At 41.8% G+C, this 21,349-nt stretch overlaps 1 protein-coding gene across 1 annotated transcript; it reads left to right on the plus strand.

Annotated features, from left to right (window-relative positions):
- The first annotated feature begins 4,878 nt into the window (after positions 1-4,878).
- LOC110084091 (vitelline membrane outer layer protein 1) lies at positions 4,879-21,349 on the plus strand. Its single transcript, XM_020803151.3, has 3 exons — positions 4,879-18,818; positions 20,067-20,161; positions 20,496-21,349. The coding sequence occupies exons 1-3, from the start codon at positions 18,594-18,596 to the stop codon at positions 20,818-20,820; spliced, it is 645 nt and encodes a 214-aa protein (XP_020658810.3). The 5' UTR covers positions 4,879-18,593; the 3' UTR covers positions 20,821-21,349.

Here is a 21,349-nt window from a genome sequence, read left to right on the forward strand (position 1 = left end):
CCACACTTTAAAAAGACATTGTGGAACTGGAAAAGGTGCAGAAGAGAGTGACTAAAATGATGATTGGGCACCTCCTTTATGAAGAACTACAGCGTTCGGGGCTCTTTAGAGAAAAGGCACCTGATTTTTTGGGGGGGGAGGACATTGAGATATATAAATTTATGCAGGGGATGGATAAAGTGGATAGAGGGAAGAACTTTTCCCTCTCACACAATACCAGAACCAGGGGACATCCATTCCAATTGAGTTTTGGGAGAATGAGAACAGACAAAAGAAAAGGTTTCTTTATCCAGTGTGCTGTCAGTCTGTGGAACTCCTTGGCACAGGAGGTGGTGATGGCATCTGGCCTAGATGCCTTGAAAAAGGGATTGGACAGATTCCTGGAGGAAAAGCCCATCGCAGGTTACAAACCATGATGGGGATGTATAATCTCCAGGCTTAAAAGGAAAGTACCTCCAAATGTCAGATGCAGGGGAGGGGTATCAGGTGACAGGTCTCTAGCTGTCTGGTGTGCTCCCAGAGGCATCTGGTGGGGCCATGGTGAGATACAGGAAGCTGAACTAGATGGGCCCTTGGCCTGACCAAGCAGGGTTCTTCTTATATTCTTCCATTCTTCCATTCTTACGAATTCAGTATTGAAAATGTCTTCAATAAGTCGTCTACTTACCCCCAAGCAGAACATCTCTAATTCAGCCTCTAGCTCAGGGGTCGTAATTACACATGGCTGATTACACATACTATATGGAAAGGATTGTCAACGCTATGGAAGAGAACTCCGGCAGAACTGTTCTGAATGTGTGTGTTTGTTACTCATCTGTTTACGCTTTGCAGTTAAATTTTGGGGGAGCATATGGATTTTGAAGTATGCTGGGGTTCAGCACCCCTAAACTCAGTGTTTTTGGAGGGAGATGTGTACCCTCAACTGAGATGTGTTAACTTCCCCATTCTACAGATATATTCATTGTTGTCAGGGCTCTACTCCCCTATTACCTGATGGTTCTAATATCTCAGCCATAGCTCCTAGCTGCTGCAAGATGTTTGCACAAAGCCTAAACTGCAAGACCCAACTGATGTTTCTCAGGGTCTCCTTTTTTGGACAGGCTTTGTAGAACCTACTTCTTAGTGGATTAAAGGATCTTAGAACACATTATGTCCCTGATGATTCTCTACAAGCATGGATCCCCATGGAGAGGCGGTTCTTGTTCTTCCTTCTTCCTCTGTGCGTGGGAGGCTCTGCATTTGCAAACCTGCATTCTTACCTGCTGTGATAGCTGTCGGTGCCATTCCAGCTACAATGAGAAAAGCATTCTCACTGCAGTTGCTTTGGCAGCGTGACCTAGATATAGTTAGACACTGCACTGTTCATTGCTGGCTCTCAAAATTACTTCTTATTCGGGCTATTTACTTTGTGAAACCTGCATGTTCATGACAAAGTAACCAATTACTCATCTGGCACACAGCTTCCATTTCTTTTCTCCACAGACAATGGAGTCTTTTGAAGCCACAAGCCTGACAACTTTCTGTTAATTCTTCTAGTTCTAGTCTGATAACTTCCCAGTTTGTCTAAACAAGAAAGAAAGAGAGAGAGAGAGAGAAAGAAAGAAAGAAAAGAGAGAGAGAGAGAGAAATCAAGAAAGAAATCAAGAAATCAAGAAAAATCAAGAAATCACAAAAGAAAGAAATCAAGCAAGAAATCAAGAAAGCAATCAAAAAAGCAATCAAGAAAGCAAGAAATCTGGTGCACTGGCCATCTGGAAGAAACTTTCCATGGCTGTTTATCTCCAAGACTTAACAATTGGTTATTTTAAATTAATACGCATAGTATCTACTCCAAGATTCTTGAGTGGGTGACATTAAATTAACAAATGTTTACAGAAGTGAATATAAAAGTACCAAATGAAAACAACCATGGCAGAATGAAGGCTAAGATATTTCATTCACTGGCTGCAAGAACTGGTTCTACAAAGTCAGCCCAAATTTTGAAAAGTTTGCAAAAACTTCTTTCTAGATACTCAGTTACTTGCTAGAAACTTTGCCTAAGACCTTGTGGCCTTGCTGCCTTGCTCATCCCAGCAGTTAAAGAGTGGATATGGAGAGAGTCTTCAGACTGCCTGGTACTGCGTGGTACTGTACAGTACAGACTGTATTTTTTTTATTTTTTTTATTTTTGGATTTTTGACTTTCTTTTTTAAAACAGAGAGACTGCCTGATCTGGGTGAGTACACTGTGTTTACTGTACTGTACAGGGTTTTTTGCAGCTTGCGGGGTAGGGCTAGGGGGGGATTATGTTTCTGTGCTCTGATGGGTCTTGCAGTGTGGATTTAAAATGTGAAAAGTACAGTAGAAGACTGTAATATTAAATTAATATTAAATGTGAAAATTAGACTGTATAGTAATTTTAAAATGTAAAATTTATTTACAGTATTTATTTTTGCATTTTGTGGCTTCTAGGGTTTGTGTACTGTGACCTCTCTTTAGTTTTAAAATGTGTGCGTTTAAAATGTGGCTCCAAAGTCTGGCCCACGGTCACCCAGAAAATATGTCTGAGTGGGAATTTGAATCTATTTCTCCTTAGTCTGATACTACTACCCCATGCTAGCTTCAGTTTTGTTTAAAATATGTTAACAGACATTTCTTCTTCGCGAGCTCTGTGAATGCACAGTAATGGGTTTAATCTGTGCCTGCACAGAAGTTTCTGGAATATTCTAGTGCTTAAACATGCGTTTGCCAGGACTGCCCCCCAGTACACATGGTCCGCCTGTCCTAGCAATTGCCTCAGTTCCTTTTTGCCACCACTGAGGTTTCATCTCTTGATGAGCTCTCCATTTGTGACTTGTTCTTGTTTAATCCTAGAGTAGGAAAGAGTGAAAATAGAAAGAAATCATTACGAGAGAAGGAAAGAGTGAAGATTCTAAATCAGTGAGAGATTTTTTGATCTGCTTTCTTTCTTTCCACTACCCCCTTTACCCTTTACCCACCTCTTCCCACCTCTTATGCCCCCCACGGTGCCATTTAAGAGGTGCATTTCATGCCCAAATAAACTTCCCCTCTCTGACAGGCACGACTCTTGCCTATTCCGTTTGGAGGAATCCCATCACCCATCTTCATGCCATTTTTTATAAAAAACTTTACGAAACAAACCCTAAAACTCTGCCAACAAAGACTTAAGTCATTCCTGGGGGAGTGATCCTTACTCCCTTCATTGCCCACCATGGACAATACACAAATGTCACAGCCACCTCCCACTTCTTCTGATATCACACTACTTCCCCGATACCGAAAGCATTATCAACAATGCCAAAATCCAAATCTTCTAAGACAACGTCCTCGGGATTGACATCTCAGTCAACCCTGACACCAAAAGTTCCTCTGAAACCAGACCGTTCCAAGCCCAAGAAATCAAAGAAATCTTCTACCAATCCTCAGGCTCCTAATCAAAAACTACTTCCTACTCAAGACCAACCAACCATAGATCTTGGTTCCAACCATGATTCCATCCCACCTCTGTCTGACCAACCACCTTCCCCTCTTCTTGCCCATTCTCCATCGTTGGCCAATACCTTGGCTGAGATAACGGTTCTTCCATATTTGGCTTGTTCGAGCCCCAAGTCTATGGGTTGCTCTGTCTCTGTGTGCGAATCAGATTCAGCATCCATTCTGGTTGATTCTTTACCTCCATGCAAGCGGATGAGGAAACTGCACCGTACACCGGAGACTGGCTGTTCTGATGCCAGTCCTCCACAACCTCCATTACATACATTGCTGGGGAACACAAGATGGGAGATGCAACTGAGTTCTCATACACTTATCTGCAAATGTAAGTCTCTTGCTTACGTATCTTTATTAAAGTGATTATTACATGCACACGGAGAAGGAGAAAATCTGGGCTGTGTTGTCAACCGCACTGTAGCCTCTCTGGCATTTAAATGTGAGTAGATACTTAGGGAATGGTGAGCAAAGACTGTTAGCAAGGCTTCTTTTTCTTTTTAAAACAGCTAAGAGTAAGCAAAATCCCTCACTTTTTTGAACAGCTAATGAGAAGGGGAACCCTTATTTAAAGCTTAGTAGCGTTTCCCTTTTAACTGTACCTTCTACAGGATTTCAACGGAGCTACAAACAAGACTTTCCACTCTCCTCCCTTGGGGCCACTCACCATGAAAGAGACTTTGAATCCTCCTATGCAACTTCACAGCAGTGAATTTGCATTTCCCTGTGAAATTGCACCCTGAGTCTGAGACACAGGAAGGAGTTCCAAAGTGAACCTTGTACTGTACACCAGTTCTGCTCTTTGGCAGAGTTACAGAGCTTGGAAAATTACTTTAAAAATTATGAATTATTCTAATATTTCTACGGGTGTGGATAACTTAGTCTGTATGATAATGATGATGGTTGTTTTTTTTTTTAAAGTCCTGTTCCCATTTCTCAAAGGAAACTATTTATTAATTTAATTTATTTAAAAATACTTTTACTCCAGCTTTCTCCTTAAAAGGATTCAAAGCAGCTTAACAACCACTCGTAGTATTCAAACTTAAAAAAAAAAAAAACTTAAAAATAACTAAGCTAGTTGCTTTAAAGTTATTTTTCAAAGTTTGAATGCCACAAGTGTCTGGTCTTAACCGACCAGATAGGCGGGATATAAATAAAATAAATAAAATAAAATAAAATAAATAAGATACAAAACATATTCTATCCCTTGTCATCCTTGTCTTCATCTCAACACATGGAACACAAGCCAACATTTGAATAACATGATATTTTCTCCACTGTTTAGTGAGACCACCCCTCTGTAATTATAAAAGTTATGCAAATGTTACAAATATATTTACATTTTAAAAAGTGAAATTATTGTTATGTGACAATGACTGAAATCCTGTTGATTAGCATAGTAAATTGCACTAGAGGAGGACCACTGAATCAGTGGAGATTTGGTGGTAAAGGTAAAGGTTCCCCTTGACAATTGTCCAGTCATGTCCAACTCTAGGGGGGCGGGGCTCATCCCCATTTCCAAGCCATAGAGCCAACGCTTGTCCGTAGACAGTTTCCATGGTCATGTGGCCAGTGCAACTAGACATGGAACCTTCCCACCATAGTGGTACCTATTTATCTACTCACATTTTACATGCTTTAGAACTGCTAAGTTGGCAGGAGCTGGGGCAAGGGAAGGGAGCTCTCTCCATCGCGTGGATTCAAACTGCTGATCTTTCAACCTTGCAGCCCAGAGGCTTTTGTGATTTATCCCGCAGTGCCACCACATCCTCTTTAGAGTCTACTCTTCCATTAATTCAAATGGGCCTATACTACTTTAATATAGTAAGTTGCAAGAAAAGTAATTCCATTTGAATCAATGGAACTTGCAGAGGAGTTGATTTACCTAATCCCCACTGATTCAATGGGCCTACTCTAGTGTGGCTTACTAAGCAGTAGGACCTCCAATGTAATTGAGTTTCACTGTCATTATTGGATCTATAAAATACTTGCAAGTTACTTATAATTAATTACTTCCAAGCTCTGCGGACTTGCCATGCTGCTTTTCTCATTGGTTTTTGGGAAAGCTTCCAGAAATTGAAAGAATATCACTGCAACATTGTCTCTTCACCAGTCATCTCAGGAATTACCTTGTAAATATCCCAATATCTACATGAAACAGGCTGTAGCAGAGAGAACGCTAGGATAATGGCATCAATTTAGGCAAAGGATCAGATGTACCTCTGTGGAAGCTATGAGATGACACACAAGTAATTTTAAGACCTATTACCTCATTACAAATGACAGTGCCGCATTTAGGCAGATCTGTACAAAACAGACAAGCAACGTTCCAAAAAGCTGGGGAGTCAGACATGTAGACAGGAATTGTTTCTTGACAGGCATTTGTGAAGCAAAGAGTAGGGAGAGACATAAATAGATACCTTTATAATAAGAGGGAAGACCTGTGAGCAGGACGCAGAATTTTAAACAGCAAAACATATCTCTATAGCTACAGGCTTTGCAGTTGGGCAGAGCCATCCTAATAGGCTTTGGCCTCAGGAGAAAGCAGCAAATGCCTCCAACCCCCTCCCCCCAAAGTAAGTCATGATGCACATCAAAGCGTACTGCTTATATACCACGCCATAGCACTGTGGGTGATTTACAATTTAATTATGCAAGCAACACACTGTGCCTCCCTCTCGCGAGCTGGGTGTTCAATTTATCAACCTCAGATGGATATAAGGCTGAGTGAACCTTGAGCCGATTACCTTGGATTGAACCCCAGGTCATCAGCAGAGTTTGGGCTGCAGTAATGCAGTTTAACCACCACACCACGAGGCTCCTTTACATCACCTGCCAAATTATTCTGACACCTGAGGCAGCTCATCTCTCTCCTTCCCTGGCCCAAAATATATCCCCCACCAATTCAACAGCAAACAATTTGGACTTGCCCTACCCAGCCTAATGATAGGGCCGGCCCTGCAGATGGGATGTGTTCAGAAGACCCTGTGGCCTTCTCCAACATGGTGCCTTCCAAGTGTGCTGGACTCCACAAGTCCCATCTTCTCAGCCAACACATCTCGAAGGTTCAAAGTTGGGGAAGACAGGAGTATGGTTGTAATCTTTTCTTCTTAAGATCATGTAATAAGAAGGCTTCTGTTACAGGTTTCTTCCATAGGCTTGTAACAGGATTCATATGCTGTTGCATGCAGCAATTCCATGAGTGTGGTCTTTCCCAGCCAAATAGGGAATCATAATACCTGCTGAATTATTACATTTCAGTATGCATCTATTGAAGAGATAGGAATTTCACTGGGAGGGGGGAGGGAGAAGCAGCACTATGACAAAGGGTGCAACTTACTGCAATTTACTTTGCAGTTTTTGTCAGAGTTGGCACAATTAAATTCAATATATTTCCCACCAACTACACAGAGTACAGGTAAGTGCAAGCAAGCCCTTGTATTTTTTCACAGGCATTCGTTGCTTTTTCTTCAGCTAGCAGGGAGCAATGTTTTTTGGTAGGAACTCCTCTTGCGTCACTTTTTTCCCTACTTTCTGGTATGTGTGATGACGTATATTGATTCAGTGGCAATCAATACAGGTGACAGGTATGTCCTAGGGTGATGCTTACAGTGTGATGTCCTTTTTTTAAAAAAGGTTTTTGTAAATGGCATAGTGATGAATCGGTATAACAGCTTGTGGAATCCCTGCGATGACCTGACACAGCACTACATTCGAGAGGCATAATTTTAAAAAAAATTGTTCAAAGGAGAGACAAGAGGCACTCACATGAAAGGGTTGTTCCTGTTGTACTGTACACTGTACCGTGCTGCAGGGTATGATGAGCATTGCAGCTTCACAAGTTGTTCTATCAACTAAGTGCCATTCCACTTGTCCCCCTCCCCAAAGGGTCAGGAAGAGCACAGTGTTAATGACTGAGACAGGTGAGCTTCCTATGATCTTAATGACAATTGTAACAATTTTGAGGTGCATTGAGGGCTCTTGCCATGAAAATCACCTGGGATAACTAAACATTACGTGTGAGTGACAAGTGATTTAATTGTCATAGGAAACGATGCATCAACCTGAATTAATCTGGGAGAGCTTTCCTGTCTAATTGCACCCAAAGTGAATCTGTAGTCATGCACATGGTCTATGCTCTTTTTAAATATTTCTTTTTCCTTTATTGAGTCTTCTTATTACTGTTACTTAGCAACAACCATCCGGCTTCACACCCAGGAAGAGACTGTTTTCCAGTCCTCAAAACATTAATACTCAGCAGTACACATCCCTGATACTTTTAATTATTTCAGTTATGGCTCGAATACTATTGCTTATGTATATCTGTAAAAGCACAACAGTGTAAATCATAGCAACAAATGCCCCTGGTTCAGGAGTTGCTATTTGCATTCCTCATTGCACATCAGTTTTGTGACTTGCTCATGACAAGGAATATATGCAGGCACTCCTGAATGAGTGAGCGAGTGAGAAGGATTTTGGAATTGCAGATCACAAAGTAAAATAGAGTAGTCGTAGAATGAGCTGGAATTTTTCGCATACAGTATATACATTACTGAAACAGCGATGTCTACGCTGGCCTAGGCTTGTTGTGAGAATGGCTGTCAGCTGGATTCCTGTATTATTGTTATTATTTATATTATTATTATTACTATTATTTATATGCTGCATTTTTCCCAACAAGGGACCCAAAGCAGCTCACAACATTAAAATTCACATAATTTAAAAACACAGTAAATTAAATATTAAAAGATAAATTAAACAGTATATGATTTAAAAGAATTAAAAGATTAAAACATGAACACATAAAGAAGATTAAAATTATTTGCTACAATGGGATTCAGGCTACAATGGGATTCAGGGATTCAGTTACAGTTGTTAAAAGCCTGCCTGAAGAGATGGGTCTTTAGCTTTCTTCGAAAGGATAAAAGGGAAGGGACCATTCTGGTCTCTCAGGGAGAGCGTTCCTTAGCCTGGGAGCTGCCACAGAAAAGGCCCTCTCCTATGTCCCCATCAGCTATGCTCGTGGTGGTAATGGGACCAAGAGCAGGGCCTCCTCTACAGATCTTAATTGCCGGGAAAGTGCATATAGGGAGATATGGTCCTTCAGGTAGCCTGGACCCAAGCAGTATAGGGCTTTATAGGTAATGTCCAGCACTTTGAATTGTGCCCAGAAACTGACTGGTAGCCAGTGAAGTTCTTGTAACAGGTGTGTTGCATGCTCCCTGTAGCTGACTCCCTGTAGCTGGCCCCAGTCAGTAGTTTGGCTCCAGAGTTTTGCACCAGCTGAAGTTTCCAAACTGTCTTCAAAGGCAGTCCCACATAGAGCACGCTACTGTAATCCAAACAGGATCTAACTAAAACCTGGGCATCCAAGCTGAGGGATGAATCCTGGAATATTATCCACAATTCCTGAACTGCAAAGCTTTTGTGATGCTCTTCCCTCCTAGGTTATATATTTCTCACAGAGAATATTTATTCATTTATTACACTTTTATACTGTGACATTGTCCTGGGGCCACACTGGGCGGCGTACAACAGAGAACAAAATACAATTAATAATCATAAAACACTGACCTAACAAATTGATATGACATCATACAATAAAATAAATAACAGAACAAAGGATAAAAAAGCAACTACAGTAAATTAACCAACAAATAAAATTCAAAATCAATAGACATTAATTAGTGCAGGGAAAGCACCCCAGAGGGAGACCACAGTTGCGATACAAGGATGTCTGCAGGTGGGATCTGAAGGCCTTAGGAATGGACCTCAACAGATGGAAAACCCTGACATCTGAGCATTCAGCCTGGAGGCAGGCGGTGCATCACAGTGTCTCCCAATTTGAAGAGACCCTTATCCAGCAGGCTGAGGCAAAGAGGCAGTCCCCAAAGCAGCAAGATCAAGGAGCTGGACAGGGGACAGACTGTATTTGTCCTCAGTGTGGAAGGGATGGTCACTCTCAAATTGGCCTCCTCAGCCCCACTAGATGCTGTTCCAAGACCTTTATTCAGAACCTTGCAGTGCTAGGGCAGTTGTTGTTTTTTCTAAACTAATACCTCATTATTCAGGTTTAATTGCAGTGTTGGCACTTTGAAATAAATAAGTTGGTTTTGTGTTGCAGTTTGGGCACTCGGGCTCAAAAAGGTTCGCCATCACTGCTCTAGTGTGATGTGGTTGCAAAAAAGGGCAATGCTATTTTAGGCTGCATTAACAGAAGTATAGTCCTCAAATCCTGTGAAGTACTAGTCCCCACCCCATTCGCACTGGCAACAAGGATGATGGGGGGACAGCCCTATGAAGAAAGATATAAAGACCTGGGCATGTTTAGCCTTGAGAAAAGAGGGGAGATCTGATAGGACTTTTCATACAAAGGAGGGGCAGGATCCATTCTCGATCATCTCAGAGTGTAGAATTCATAATAATTGGCTCAAGCTACAGGAAGCTAGATATTGGCTCAATATGAGGAAAAACCTCCTAACTGTTAGAGCAGTACAATAAAGGAACTAACTGCTTAGTTAGGTGGCGAGTGCTCCAATGCTAGGGGCATTCAGGAAAAAAGTTAGACAACCATTTGTCAGATATACTTTGATCTGGGCTGACCAGGAGGCTGGACTTGGTGGCTTTATAGGCCCCTTACAGCTCAATTATTCTATGATTTTATGACTATTTGCCACTGTGATTTATAACTCTGCACTTAATGCCGCCACATAGAAGCAGCAGCCATGGCTGCGCCTGCCCTGCCAACTGCGGCCATTCCCTTCTCTCAGAGGAGAGAGCTGTGTCTTCCACACACTCTGTCTTTCATCCCATAAATTAGTCTTCTGATCAGGTGTGCAACGAAACCAAGTCCCAATGTGTAGGGTTGAAGTAGGGTTCAACAACTGACTCGCTCTATAGAATGTCTGTGTGTGGGGATGAGTGTTCTTGTCCTAGGGACACCTGGTGATGCCAATTTTTGGAGGCCGTAAATCTTCTCCTGCTTTTAATGTGAGCTCTACAGAACCTATCCAAGCTGTTGGACCTAACTTAAGAACAGGGCCCAGAATTTTTGATAACTGCTGTAATGTTCAGGTGAAAGTAAATTGCAGATTGACTGCCCCCATGACCAGAAGTCACCAGAAGTCCCTCTAGTCTTTCCCTCAGACCACAAGATGTTCTCCTTGCTGAACTTCCAATATTTGCAGCTCATGGTCAGTATAGCACTAGTCGTTGTAACTGAGTGGAAATTCCGCAGGTGCACCCTGTCCTCTGAATATGATGGCCACCCTGTACATCTCCCTGCTTGCCACTTTTCACAAAGGAATTCTCTGTGGAAATAGATTACTCCCTGTAGTTCTGAAGTGATTGCTTTCTACAAAGGGTCATGAAAGCACTGCTGTACTGCAGTGGTTTCCAACCTTGAGTAACCTGATCTTGGACTGCAATTCCCAGAAGCCTTCACCACCAGCTGTGCTGACTGAGGTTTTTGGGAGTTGCAGTCCAATAACACTTGGGTTACCCAAAGTTGGGGACCAATGCCATACTGCAAGCCAACACATGCAGAAAAGAACACCCACTGAGTTCAATATATGTCTGGAGTAGATGTGCATAGGATTGACAGCCCTTAATAGGAATCTCCCTACACCCAACATTTCCCTAATACTGTCTTTCAAGATAAATTAAGGTGCATTTCCATCTAGATTGCTTCAGAGGTCAATCTTATCATTTCCAATTGTTATTCCATTTATGTTTTATAGAATATATACTCTGTGGAACTGTGAACTATCTTGCATTGCATAATGTCCTCTCCCCTCCCTTTTTTTGCTATAAATTACTATGAGGAAGAAACATCCATCATTGTGCAGTTTCAGTTTTTCCACATAAATTTCTGAAATCCTCTTAAAAATAACTTTATGTAATCCAAATGGAAGCACACTGAGCTAAAGAGATGGACAAGATTAGAAACTCCAAGCCTAGGTGATTTTCTTATGCATTACTTTGGCACATTTATCAGTTCACCAACTGGGATTTTTTTAAATGGCATATTTTTCTTTCAAAAACTGCTCATGTTAAAAACATCAGACCTTAAACTGTGGGTATTTCTGATGTTTCCAGCCATTCTCAATTGGGGGGGGGGCTGGGGGGGCCCTGGCACATTTGGAGTGGGACACAGACTGGAAACAGTTCTTCAGACACCCCTTTAAAAGGTTTGTTATGCAATTAATACAAAATAGCTTATACATATTTTTTTCATATTGTGTTTTATGGCTATGGCCAAAAGGGGGGGAAAAGGCTGACAATGGCTAACCCATATTTAGTTCCAAATTTAAAAGTTGGGAAATGTACGTGCTGAAGTGGCTCTAACACCTTTTGTTTTCTTTTGAAGAATGTGTTGTATTCCAGGTTAAGAAAGGGAAGATACAATAACATCTGATCTTAATCCTTAAAAGAGGCATCTTATGTCAGGGATATTGGCAAGTTTTTAGATCCAAGTCGCAAGTTCAAATCTTTGGTACCAAGTACTGAGTACAAAAATGAGCACCAAATTCCGAGTCCCAAGCTCCAACTCTGAGTCCCTATTAAAAACTACAAGACACATGAAAGTTACTATAGACAGTGGTTCTTAACCTTTGTTACTCAGGTGTTTTTGAACTGCAACTCCCAGAAACCCCAGCCAGCAGAGCTGATGGTGAAGGCTTCTGGGAGTTGCAGTCCAAAAACATCTGAATAACAAAGGTTAAGAACCAGTGCACACCGTTGCATCAGCTCCATTTAAAGCTTGCGAACATGTTTAGAGTATTAAAGAGTGGTCACAAAGTAGCTGCTGCTGTGAGAATCATCGGCAATCAAATCAAAACGGGGGTCATTGTGGGGCAGTTATTTTTGTGTGTCATCAAGTTGGAACCAATTTACAGTGACCCTAAAAGGCCTCTCAGGGTAAGTGAGACATTGAATGAGTGGGTTTTACTAGTTCCACACCCCCAATGAGCTTCCATGGCTGAGCAAGTATTCAAACCCAGAGTCCTAGTCTATCAATCTACTTACAACACCACACTAGGTATTTTGTGGGGGCAGAGTCTAATTATTTTCCCTGGCACTGTGGGTATATTTTTCTTTCTTTATTGTTTCCGCATTTTCCTTCCACTCAACTATACATAACAGATAGCACATCACTGGAAAAGGGAATTCCTCAAGTCTGATGACTCCAGCTCAAGCTTTTCATAGAGCCTTGTGGTGCAGTGGTTAAACAGCTGTACTGCAGCCAAAACTGTGCTCAAGACCTGGGGTTCAATCCCAGGTAGCCGGCTCAAGGTTGACTCAACCTTCTATCCATCCAAGGTTGGTAAAATTAGTACCCAATTCACTGGAGGGTGCAATGTGTAATTAACTTCTAAGCCGCCCAGAGAGTGCTTGAAGCACGATTTATGTTGTTTAGCCATTAAGTCATGTCTGACTCTTCATGACCCCATGGACCAGAGCATGCCAGGCCCTCCTGTCTTTCACTGCCTCCCAGAGCTGGGTCAAATTCATGTTGGTTGCTTCGATGACACTATCCAACCATCTTGTCCTCTGTCTTCCCCTTCTCCTCTTGCCTTCACACTTTCCCAATATCAGGGTCTTTTCCAGGGAGTCTTATCTTCTCTTGAAGCACTATGGGGCGGTATATAAGCAGCACACTTTGCTTTATACCTTCTTTCCTTAACAAATTAGCTTGCACTGCTCTCTCCCTCCCTCCCTCTTTGTTGTGTGTAGGAGACAGAGAGAAGGAAAACAAAAACTAATCAGATTCAATGCACTCAAAGTCTTTCATGGAGTCTCTTGGGGAGAACTGGGACAGTGTTTTTACCACCCCCAGATCTGGATCCCCTCTCATCTTGGTTCTCCATTTTCACCTCCCATCTTTTTCATTTCCTCTTGTCCCCCATCACACCGACCCCCCTTTGTGTGACCCTTTGGTCTGTGTCTCTGTTTCCCACAGAACCCCATGTTGGCTTCTCCAATTGTCTTATGTTGCCCCTCTGCCTCTCCAACTTCTTTTTCTTCCTCCATACCTCCAGAAGATAACAAGAAACAGTATAAGAAAAGGCATTTTCTGTCATATATTCTCTTAAATTTCCTCTCCTTGGAAATCTGCATGCATTCATGAGGGCTGGTAAGACCTGTCTTCTCTGGCTCTTGGGCCCTGATAGATATGTTGGCTACTGTCAGTTTTTTGGGGGGGTTACTGTTGCTTGTTTATGTTGTTTTCAGGATAGGTCATTTGTTAGGGAAGAAGTGGGAGATATGAATGATTCAAAGTAAAGAAGAAAGAGGATGCCAGCTTGCAATCTCCTTTTTAAAATCTTTTTCTGAGAGATAAGGAGGTGGGTTACACAGCGTGTGCACCAAGACCAGCCTCACCCAGTTGCTGGACTGAAAAAAAATGTAGAGGATCTCCAAAGAGGACAATCTTGTTGGGGTGTGAAGCAAGACGAGGCAGAGAGCTTTCCCTGAAACCCGTCAACAGCAGAAGATGGCACAGGGAGCAGGTGTTAGCAAAACCGCTGGCAGCTGGCATTTTAATATGAGACACAAGTTGCTAATGTCATTACTGTTTACATTCATAATGCCATAGCAGAGTGGGTGTTCAGTATGACATTTAATTGCAATGCTGGTATCGTTTGCTGTCGGTTTCATAATCTGTGCCAGGGAAATTTATAAAGCTGGTCATTATGGGTTAATATCAGCAACTGAGGCAGGCAGCTTAGGAGAACATGGCTTCTGTCTCCTGTGAAATTTGCATCACTGGAGCAAGTGCACAGTGTGAATCCTGCCCGTGTTGGCTGGACAGTGGGAGAAAACTCAAGTTTGGAAAACGTACTTTTCTGAAAGACAGCCCTCTGTCTTCTCCAGCTAACATGGCCAAAATGGAAACTGGGAGCTGTCATCCAAAAATTAGGGTTTTTTTTTAGCTCACTGCAAAAATGTTGGGCCAGGTGAACCCACACTGCCACTGTTCCCTGTGCCACATTGAACCCTGAGAATTTCATTTATTTGCTTTAAATAATTGAATATACAGTTAATTTGTATACTTTAAATGTTTTCATTTATTTATTTTAAACATCTTTGTCCTGATTGCCTTTCAATGATAAAGCAATGCAAAGGCAAAGCAACAGGTGTGAATCTGATACATGATCATTTCATATGGAAAGATGGTAGAAAACGTATATGTTTGAATTTTAAGGCATGCATTGAGCCCTCCTACCCTCACTCTCTTGTCCCACTTTTGATCAACTAGCACGACCATTCTGATCTGAAAACTTAGGGCCTGTCCACAGTAGGAAATTTGGAGTGCCCTGGTTCTCACTTAAAAGGTTCTTCTCTCAAGTGCAATCCATTTAAATTCTCACTGGAGTGATCTTTACATCCACACCAGAAATCCTGCTACAGGTCCACACAGAGCAAGGCTTACCTAGTTTATTTGCAAATAAGTTTACCTGATTTACTCATGAGTAAGGAGGCAGTAACAGCAGCAGTTCAGGATAGCTGCAGCATGAGGGGAAAATGTTCAGGTGAAGATTGGGGAGACAGAAGGGAGGTAATCCCCTTCTTTATTCCTGGGAATTACTTTTTCATGCTCCCTCTCTTGGTCCCACTACAGACCATCAGCAATAAAGGTGGCCAACAGCATAAGCAAACTGCTCACACAATTTCACTGTGTCCAGGGTGGGGAGCTGGTTCCTGTGGCCCTAGAGATAATCAAGCATAAAATCTTTGTGCAGCTGTTGTATGGTATTGCTGTTTGGATTAAGAGTTTTAACCCCTCCATTGAAAGCACCTTATCAAATACGTTGCGATCCTTATTTGCCATGCCAAGATGCTCCTCTTCAGCCAGTTTGTGCCTCGAAGCTGATATGCCCTCAGTAGAATGCCACGTGTGACTACATGCATTTCATTATTGGATAAAAGCAAAACAAAAAGCAAAGCATGCTGCTTCAAGAACTCTCTGTGCGGTTTATAAGTTAATAATGCAGGCTACACATTGCCCCACCCCTCAGTGAGCTGGATACTAATTTTACTGACCTTGGAAGGATAGAAGGCTGAGTCAACCTTGAGCCGGCTACCTGGCATTGAACCCTGGGTCATGAGCACAGTTTTGGCTGCAGTATAACAGTTTAACCACTGCACCACAAGGCTCTATCTATGCCCCAATAACCAGTGGCTACCTATACTATTTGCAGAAATACGTCTTTGCCAGTTCATGGCATAAGGGATTTATAGAAAAACTACATCACTTAGGCTTCTCTATGGACTTCTTACTGAGATAGCCTCAAGGTAGCATTAAGCCAATACTTATTCAACATAATAAAGATATAGCCCTTCAGTAATCTCTAGCTTGTGCAAACAGGACTTTTTCACCACTGTGTTTTGACCTAAATTTTAACTTCCCCAAGCCAGCTAACAACGTATACCAAATTACAGCACCTAGATATTGCTTTCTAAATGTACTACTAGACAAATGATCTTGAGTAGTCAAGATTGTGTCCAAATCCAGATTTATTCCTTCCGGTGACTTTATTAACTAATAATTTATGAAATAAGACTCATTCAGTAATTTCTAACTTTACTTTAGTGTTATGCAGGCATAGCTTTAGCAAGTCATCCCCACATCCAAAAACGGTAGGCTATGTACTGCTCTCGGATAGTTAGTTCCTTTAGAAATCTTAAATAAGTGAGCAAGCTCTTAAGTGACAAAAGGTTTACTGCTCCACAACAAACAGTCAAGGGCTAAGGAACAAAAATGCCAAGGAATCACCTGGTTGGAGGGGTAGCTAAAGTTTTCCTGCAAAAAAAAGCTTGCAGTCAAACTTCCAGAGATTCTGTTTTAGATTTAGTTTTGGGTTTTTTTTTGTTAACATGTTTTTTTTTTTTAAAAAAAACAAAAAATATTTTCTAGGGACTACAGTGGGATGTGAAGGTCTGGGGGGAAAAAAGTGCAGGGAAATCACATTGCATGTTTCACTCCCTCAAGCACAGACCTCCATATAAATATATTGGCAATTTTTACACAATGCCCCCACCCCAATGAACTGCAGCCCTGAAATCTCAGTGAATGGGCTACTGCTGATCTGGCACTTCCACCAACATTGAAGTAGAAGGGGTAGAAGTTGTAACAGTGGTCGAAATTCTACACAGCAAGTTGGGAGACCTCGTCTAGTTGGGTGAGCTGTAGTTTAGAGTGGAGAAGGCAACATAGGGATTGCTATAAAATTGTAGTTGTGCTGTCAAGTTGGAACGGACATACAGTGACCCTAACAAGGTTCTCAAAGTAAGTGTGATATTTAAGGAATGGTTTTGCCAGTTCCACTCTCCCAGTCATTTTCTATGGCTGAGTGGGTATTCGAACCCTGTTCTCCAGAGTCCTAATCCATCACTCTATCTGCTACACCAGTGGTCCCCAACCTTGGGCCTCCAGATGTTCTTGAACTACAACTCCCAGAAGCCTACACCACCACCCCTTCTGGCCAGGATTTCTGGGAGCTGAAGTCCCAGAACATCTGGAGGCCCAAGGCTGAGGACCACTGCGCTACACCACACTGGGAGATAGAAGAATTAAATGGAGCAAAATGCTTATGTCAACAGAAGGAGATTCTAGATCCTAACCATTGTGTTTCTGTTCTTATCAGTAACTCTCCCAAGTTACCACACAGTGGTCCTATGCCATTATCAGTAGTGCTGTCCAGTCATTTTTCTCTTTATCTGCAAATGTGCTTTCATCATGTTTGAGACTGACACCTTTTCTAGGAAAATGGTTAGGAGTCAAGTAAGATACAGCATTTCCCAAGTATTTTCCAAGCAAAAACAGTGATTGCGTTAGGCAGAGCTGAAATGTTGTCATGATGTGGTAATCTTTGTTGGCTTTTTAAGAAATTATTTATTTTTCAAAACTTGACCACACTTTCACTTTCTTCTGTTGGATGTGCAATGTCTCTTGACCCAGGTAACCTGTTTACACAACTGGTCATGAATTCAGCAGACAAGCAAGCCTCTGGCAATTTGTAAACATTTTTATCTTTGGAAATCATCAGATTCAGACTTCCTCTTCATCGGAAAATTCTTCTTCCGATCCCATTTGACTCCTATTTATCTGCTATTTTGTGAAGAACAGTCTGCAGGTGTGGTATTAGAACCTAATATATATCAGATAGGTCTCTCCCCCCCCCCCCCAGGTTTGTGAAGTGGAGTCTTAACAATGCTGACAATGAAGCTGGGTGTTTCTATTATGGAAACACTTTAAGGTTTTTATTGAGTTTATAAAGAGGGCTCATTTCTCACCTCTACTGGGCTGTGTATGGACCTCCCTATGGGGAAAGAACAAACCAAACCAAACCAACCCCAAAGAAATAAAAAGGAAACAGAAATGGCCTGAAAACCGTTTAATGGTTTATTAAAAATTGTGTGTTGTGGGGGTTAAATTTAGAAAAATGTAAGGGGGGGGCAAGGGGAACACTGGAGGCACTCAAGAAAAAACAAGACAGCCATCTGTCAGGTATATTTTAACTTGGATTCCTGCATTGAACAGGGAGGGGGGTGCACCTTTTTGTCTTTTAGGTTATTTAATCCCATCACCCTGCACCAGTTCCACATGTGTGTGCATTTCACAAGCCATGCAAGGGGAAAGGAGGGGGCTGGTATCTAGATGGCAACTTCTCCTTTCCCTTTCCAAAGATTCTTGCTTTCACCCTCCCCTTAGTTGCAGCTATGTCTTAGTCTGGAGTGTGTCAATGTGTGTGCATGTATTCATATCTTATCACGAATAGTCAGAAACATTTTTTTTTGCTGCTGTGCTGGACATTCTGAGATAAGCAGAAACACCTATAGGCAAAGTAGCTTTGGTACATTGGGGGGGGGGGGGAGTCAACCTTTGTGATGTTTGCTTTGTTTGATTCTGTTCAATTTCAAATCCTCAACAACCTTGAGTTGTTTTTGAGGAATCTGCTTCTGGCTTAACCATTTATAGAAACTGTGAATATTTACAGGAAGTCTACATGCAAGAATTGCCCTAGATTTCACAATACTATCAGGGGATCTCCCAGTTTCGATCTGTATCAGAACTCAAATACCTGAGCTATAAATTTACAGGCATGTGGTTCTTATACTCAGTTTCTGTATCTGGATTCAGAGCAGCTGGCTTTAAAATGGATCTCCGGGTCAGCAGTGCATTCTTCTTGATCTTCTGCTATTGCCTCTGGGATGCAGAAGCCCGAAGTTTTAATTCTGTCCTCACAGTCACAAATGGAGGACCATGGGGTATTTGGGGGGAGATCCAGTTTTGTCCCAATGGATATGCTCATGGCTTCTCACTGAAGGTACGTGCTGCCCTTCTTATTGTTTCTTTTTCCTAAAAGTGAAAGTACATCTGAGTTATAACTGTAAATTAGTAAGGGATAGTTTTATTTATGTTCTGGTGAAGTTTTTAGTTCCTTTTCTTTACTCAGTAACTATTGCAGAGTTCTTTGAGGTATCCTTCCTTTCCTTGTTATGTTTTGGTGATCTAATAAAGATATTCTGATTTTTGGTGTAACTAATTTTTCTCGCTCCAAAGAATAATATTTGAAGTTTCCGGCTTCATAATATTACATCAATTTCTCAGATTTACAGGGGAGAACATCATAGTCTTATCGTGTATGTTAACATAAAGTATAGCAGGCTAAACAATGTCCAGTTTGAAATGTACAAACCACAACTCAGAAAGAGCCCTTGGCTCTGGAGTTTAGAGAAGACTTTGGTGGTGTTCACATGTCGTGGATACTCTTCTCATGGTTCCCATCTGGAAAATAAACAAAACACTGCCAGCTCCTTGGGTGATGATACCAGGGGTGCAGGGGTGCAGCCTTGGTGGCTGGCAGTAGGGCACGGTTTATGGCAGCGGCTGGGTTGACATGTCAATGCTGAAAGTGGAGCCAGATGATATGAGTGTTGCGCCCCATCTATACAGGCCCAGTGGTAGCCATTAGGGCTTGCATGGGGGGGAGGACACTGACATTTTAGCCTGTCCATCAAATCTTAATTGCATCCACAATTCCCATTGAAAATCACTGGATTCTGGTGTTTGTCACCTTTAGTTGCTATTGAAATTAAAGGTAAAGGTAAAGGTTCCCCTTGACAATTTTTTTTGTCCAGTCGTGTTCAACTCTAGGGCGCGGTGCTCATCCCCGTTTCCAAGCCATAGAGCCAGCGTTTGTCCAAAGACAATCTTCCGTGGCCACATGGCCAGTGTGACTTAGACACGGAACGCTGTTACCTTCCCACCGAGGTGGTCCCTATTTATCTACTCGCATTTGCATGCTTTCGAACCGCTAGGTTGGTGGGAGCTGGGACAAAGCAACAGGCACTCACTCCGTCACGTGGATTCAATCTTGCGACTGCTGGTCTTCTGACCCTGCAGCACAGGCTTCTGCGGTTTAGCCCACAGCACCACCACGTCCCTCTGCTATTGAAATTAATGGGACTTAAATTAGTCCTGATTTTTAGCACTTATTTCAATGGGGCTAACTTGCTATCAATGAACCCTCTGCTCGTGTACAAGTAAGGCTCTTTATCTCTTCTCCCACCAGGTAGAGGGATCACAGGGCAAAGGTGATGATACAGCCCTGAATGGAATCCGCCTGTACTGTACTGACGGCTCTGTGATTGAGTCTACAGTTGCACCGTAAGTGTACTTTCTCCTCTATGTTTGCACACTAATGATTAGAGGGTCTGGTCTGAAAGAATAGAGGGTTTTCAGAAGATGTGAGAGTACTCAGAAGATGTTTACTTCGTAGCCCAAGGCGACAAGGTTGATTCTTCTCCCAGGAGACACAGTGAGAAATCAAACTTCCATCCTCTGGCTCCATAGCCAAATATCTGATGCACTTAGCTATCCAGCCAATATAAGTTGTATTAATCTAAGAAAAGGAAGATAGATAACAGTGGGGATTCAGAAGTTCAGTTGTCATTTGCAGAAAGAAAAGTTGGAAAAATTGCTTTTCTGTTTTCTCTGGCAGATGGGGGAGTTGGACGGGAATTCAGTATTGCCCCAAAGGGAACCTGGTCTCTTTCTCTTTGAGAGTGGAAGGGCATCAAGGGCAAGGGGATGACACAGCAGCCAACAATATCCAGTTTACCTGTGAAGACGGAACTGCACTCATGGGCCAGGGAGAGTACTGGGGTAGTTTTGGTGGATGGAGCCGTCGCTGCGTTTCTGGGTTCGTATGTGGGATCCAAACAAAGGTGGAAGGTCACCAAGGGCGTGGCGATGACACAGCACTTAATGATGCAAAACTCTTCTGTTGTGACCCAACCATGGATATTCAAAGTCTTTTCAAATGAATACTGTGCTTCTGTATATGTGTTTTTAGAGAGAAACGATGTATCTTGTAAAACTGTTTTCCTGAATGTTTTGTCTACTCATCTCCGTTGGAACGCTTCCTTTTTCTTTAGAACAGATAACCTGATTAGTTTGTTTGCTAGGATTTCAGGTAAAAACAAAACAATAATAATAAAAAAGAAGACAAAAACGTTCTGGCACATTAAAGGCTAACTGCTATATTTTAATGTGAGCTTTCATGGACAATTTCACTTCTTCAGAAAGACAAACAAATGAAACTGACCAGAGAAATTGACAACATTGGGAGCTTATTCACTTCGCAGAGGAGAATCTCAAAATGCACAACACAGAATTGATAAAAAAACATTTTTAATACAAAACTGTTTCCCTTTTAAAGCTACAGATCTCTTATATAGAATGCTAATACTGTATAAAATTGTACATTTTAATATCATTAAATTCATGGAGTCTTCCTGGAAAAGGTGTCTAATAAATTGAAATAATAATAGGAATAAAATAATATTAATTGTT

Source organism: Pogona vitticeps, chromosome 3 (genome assembly GCF_051106095.1).
Source record: "Pogona vitticeps strain Pit_001003342236 chromosome 3, PviZW2.1, whole genome shotgun sequence".
NCBI lineage: Eukaryota > Metazoa > Chordata > Lepidosauria > Squamata > Agamidae > Pogona > Pogona vitticeps.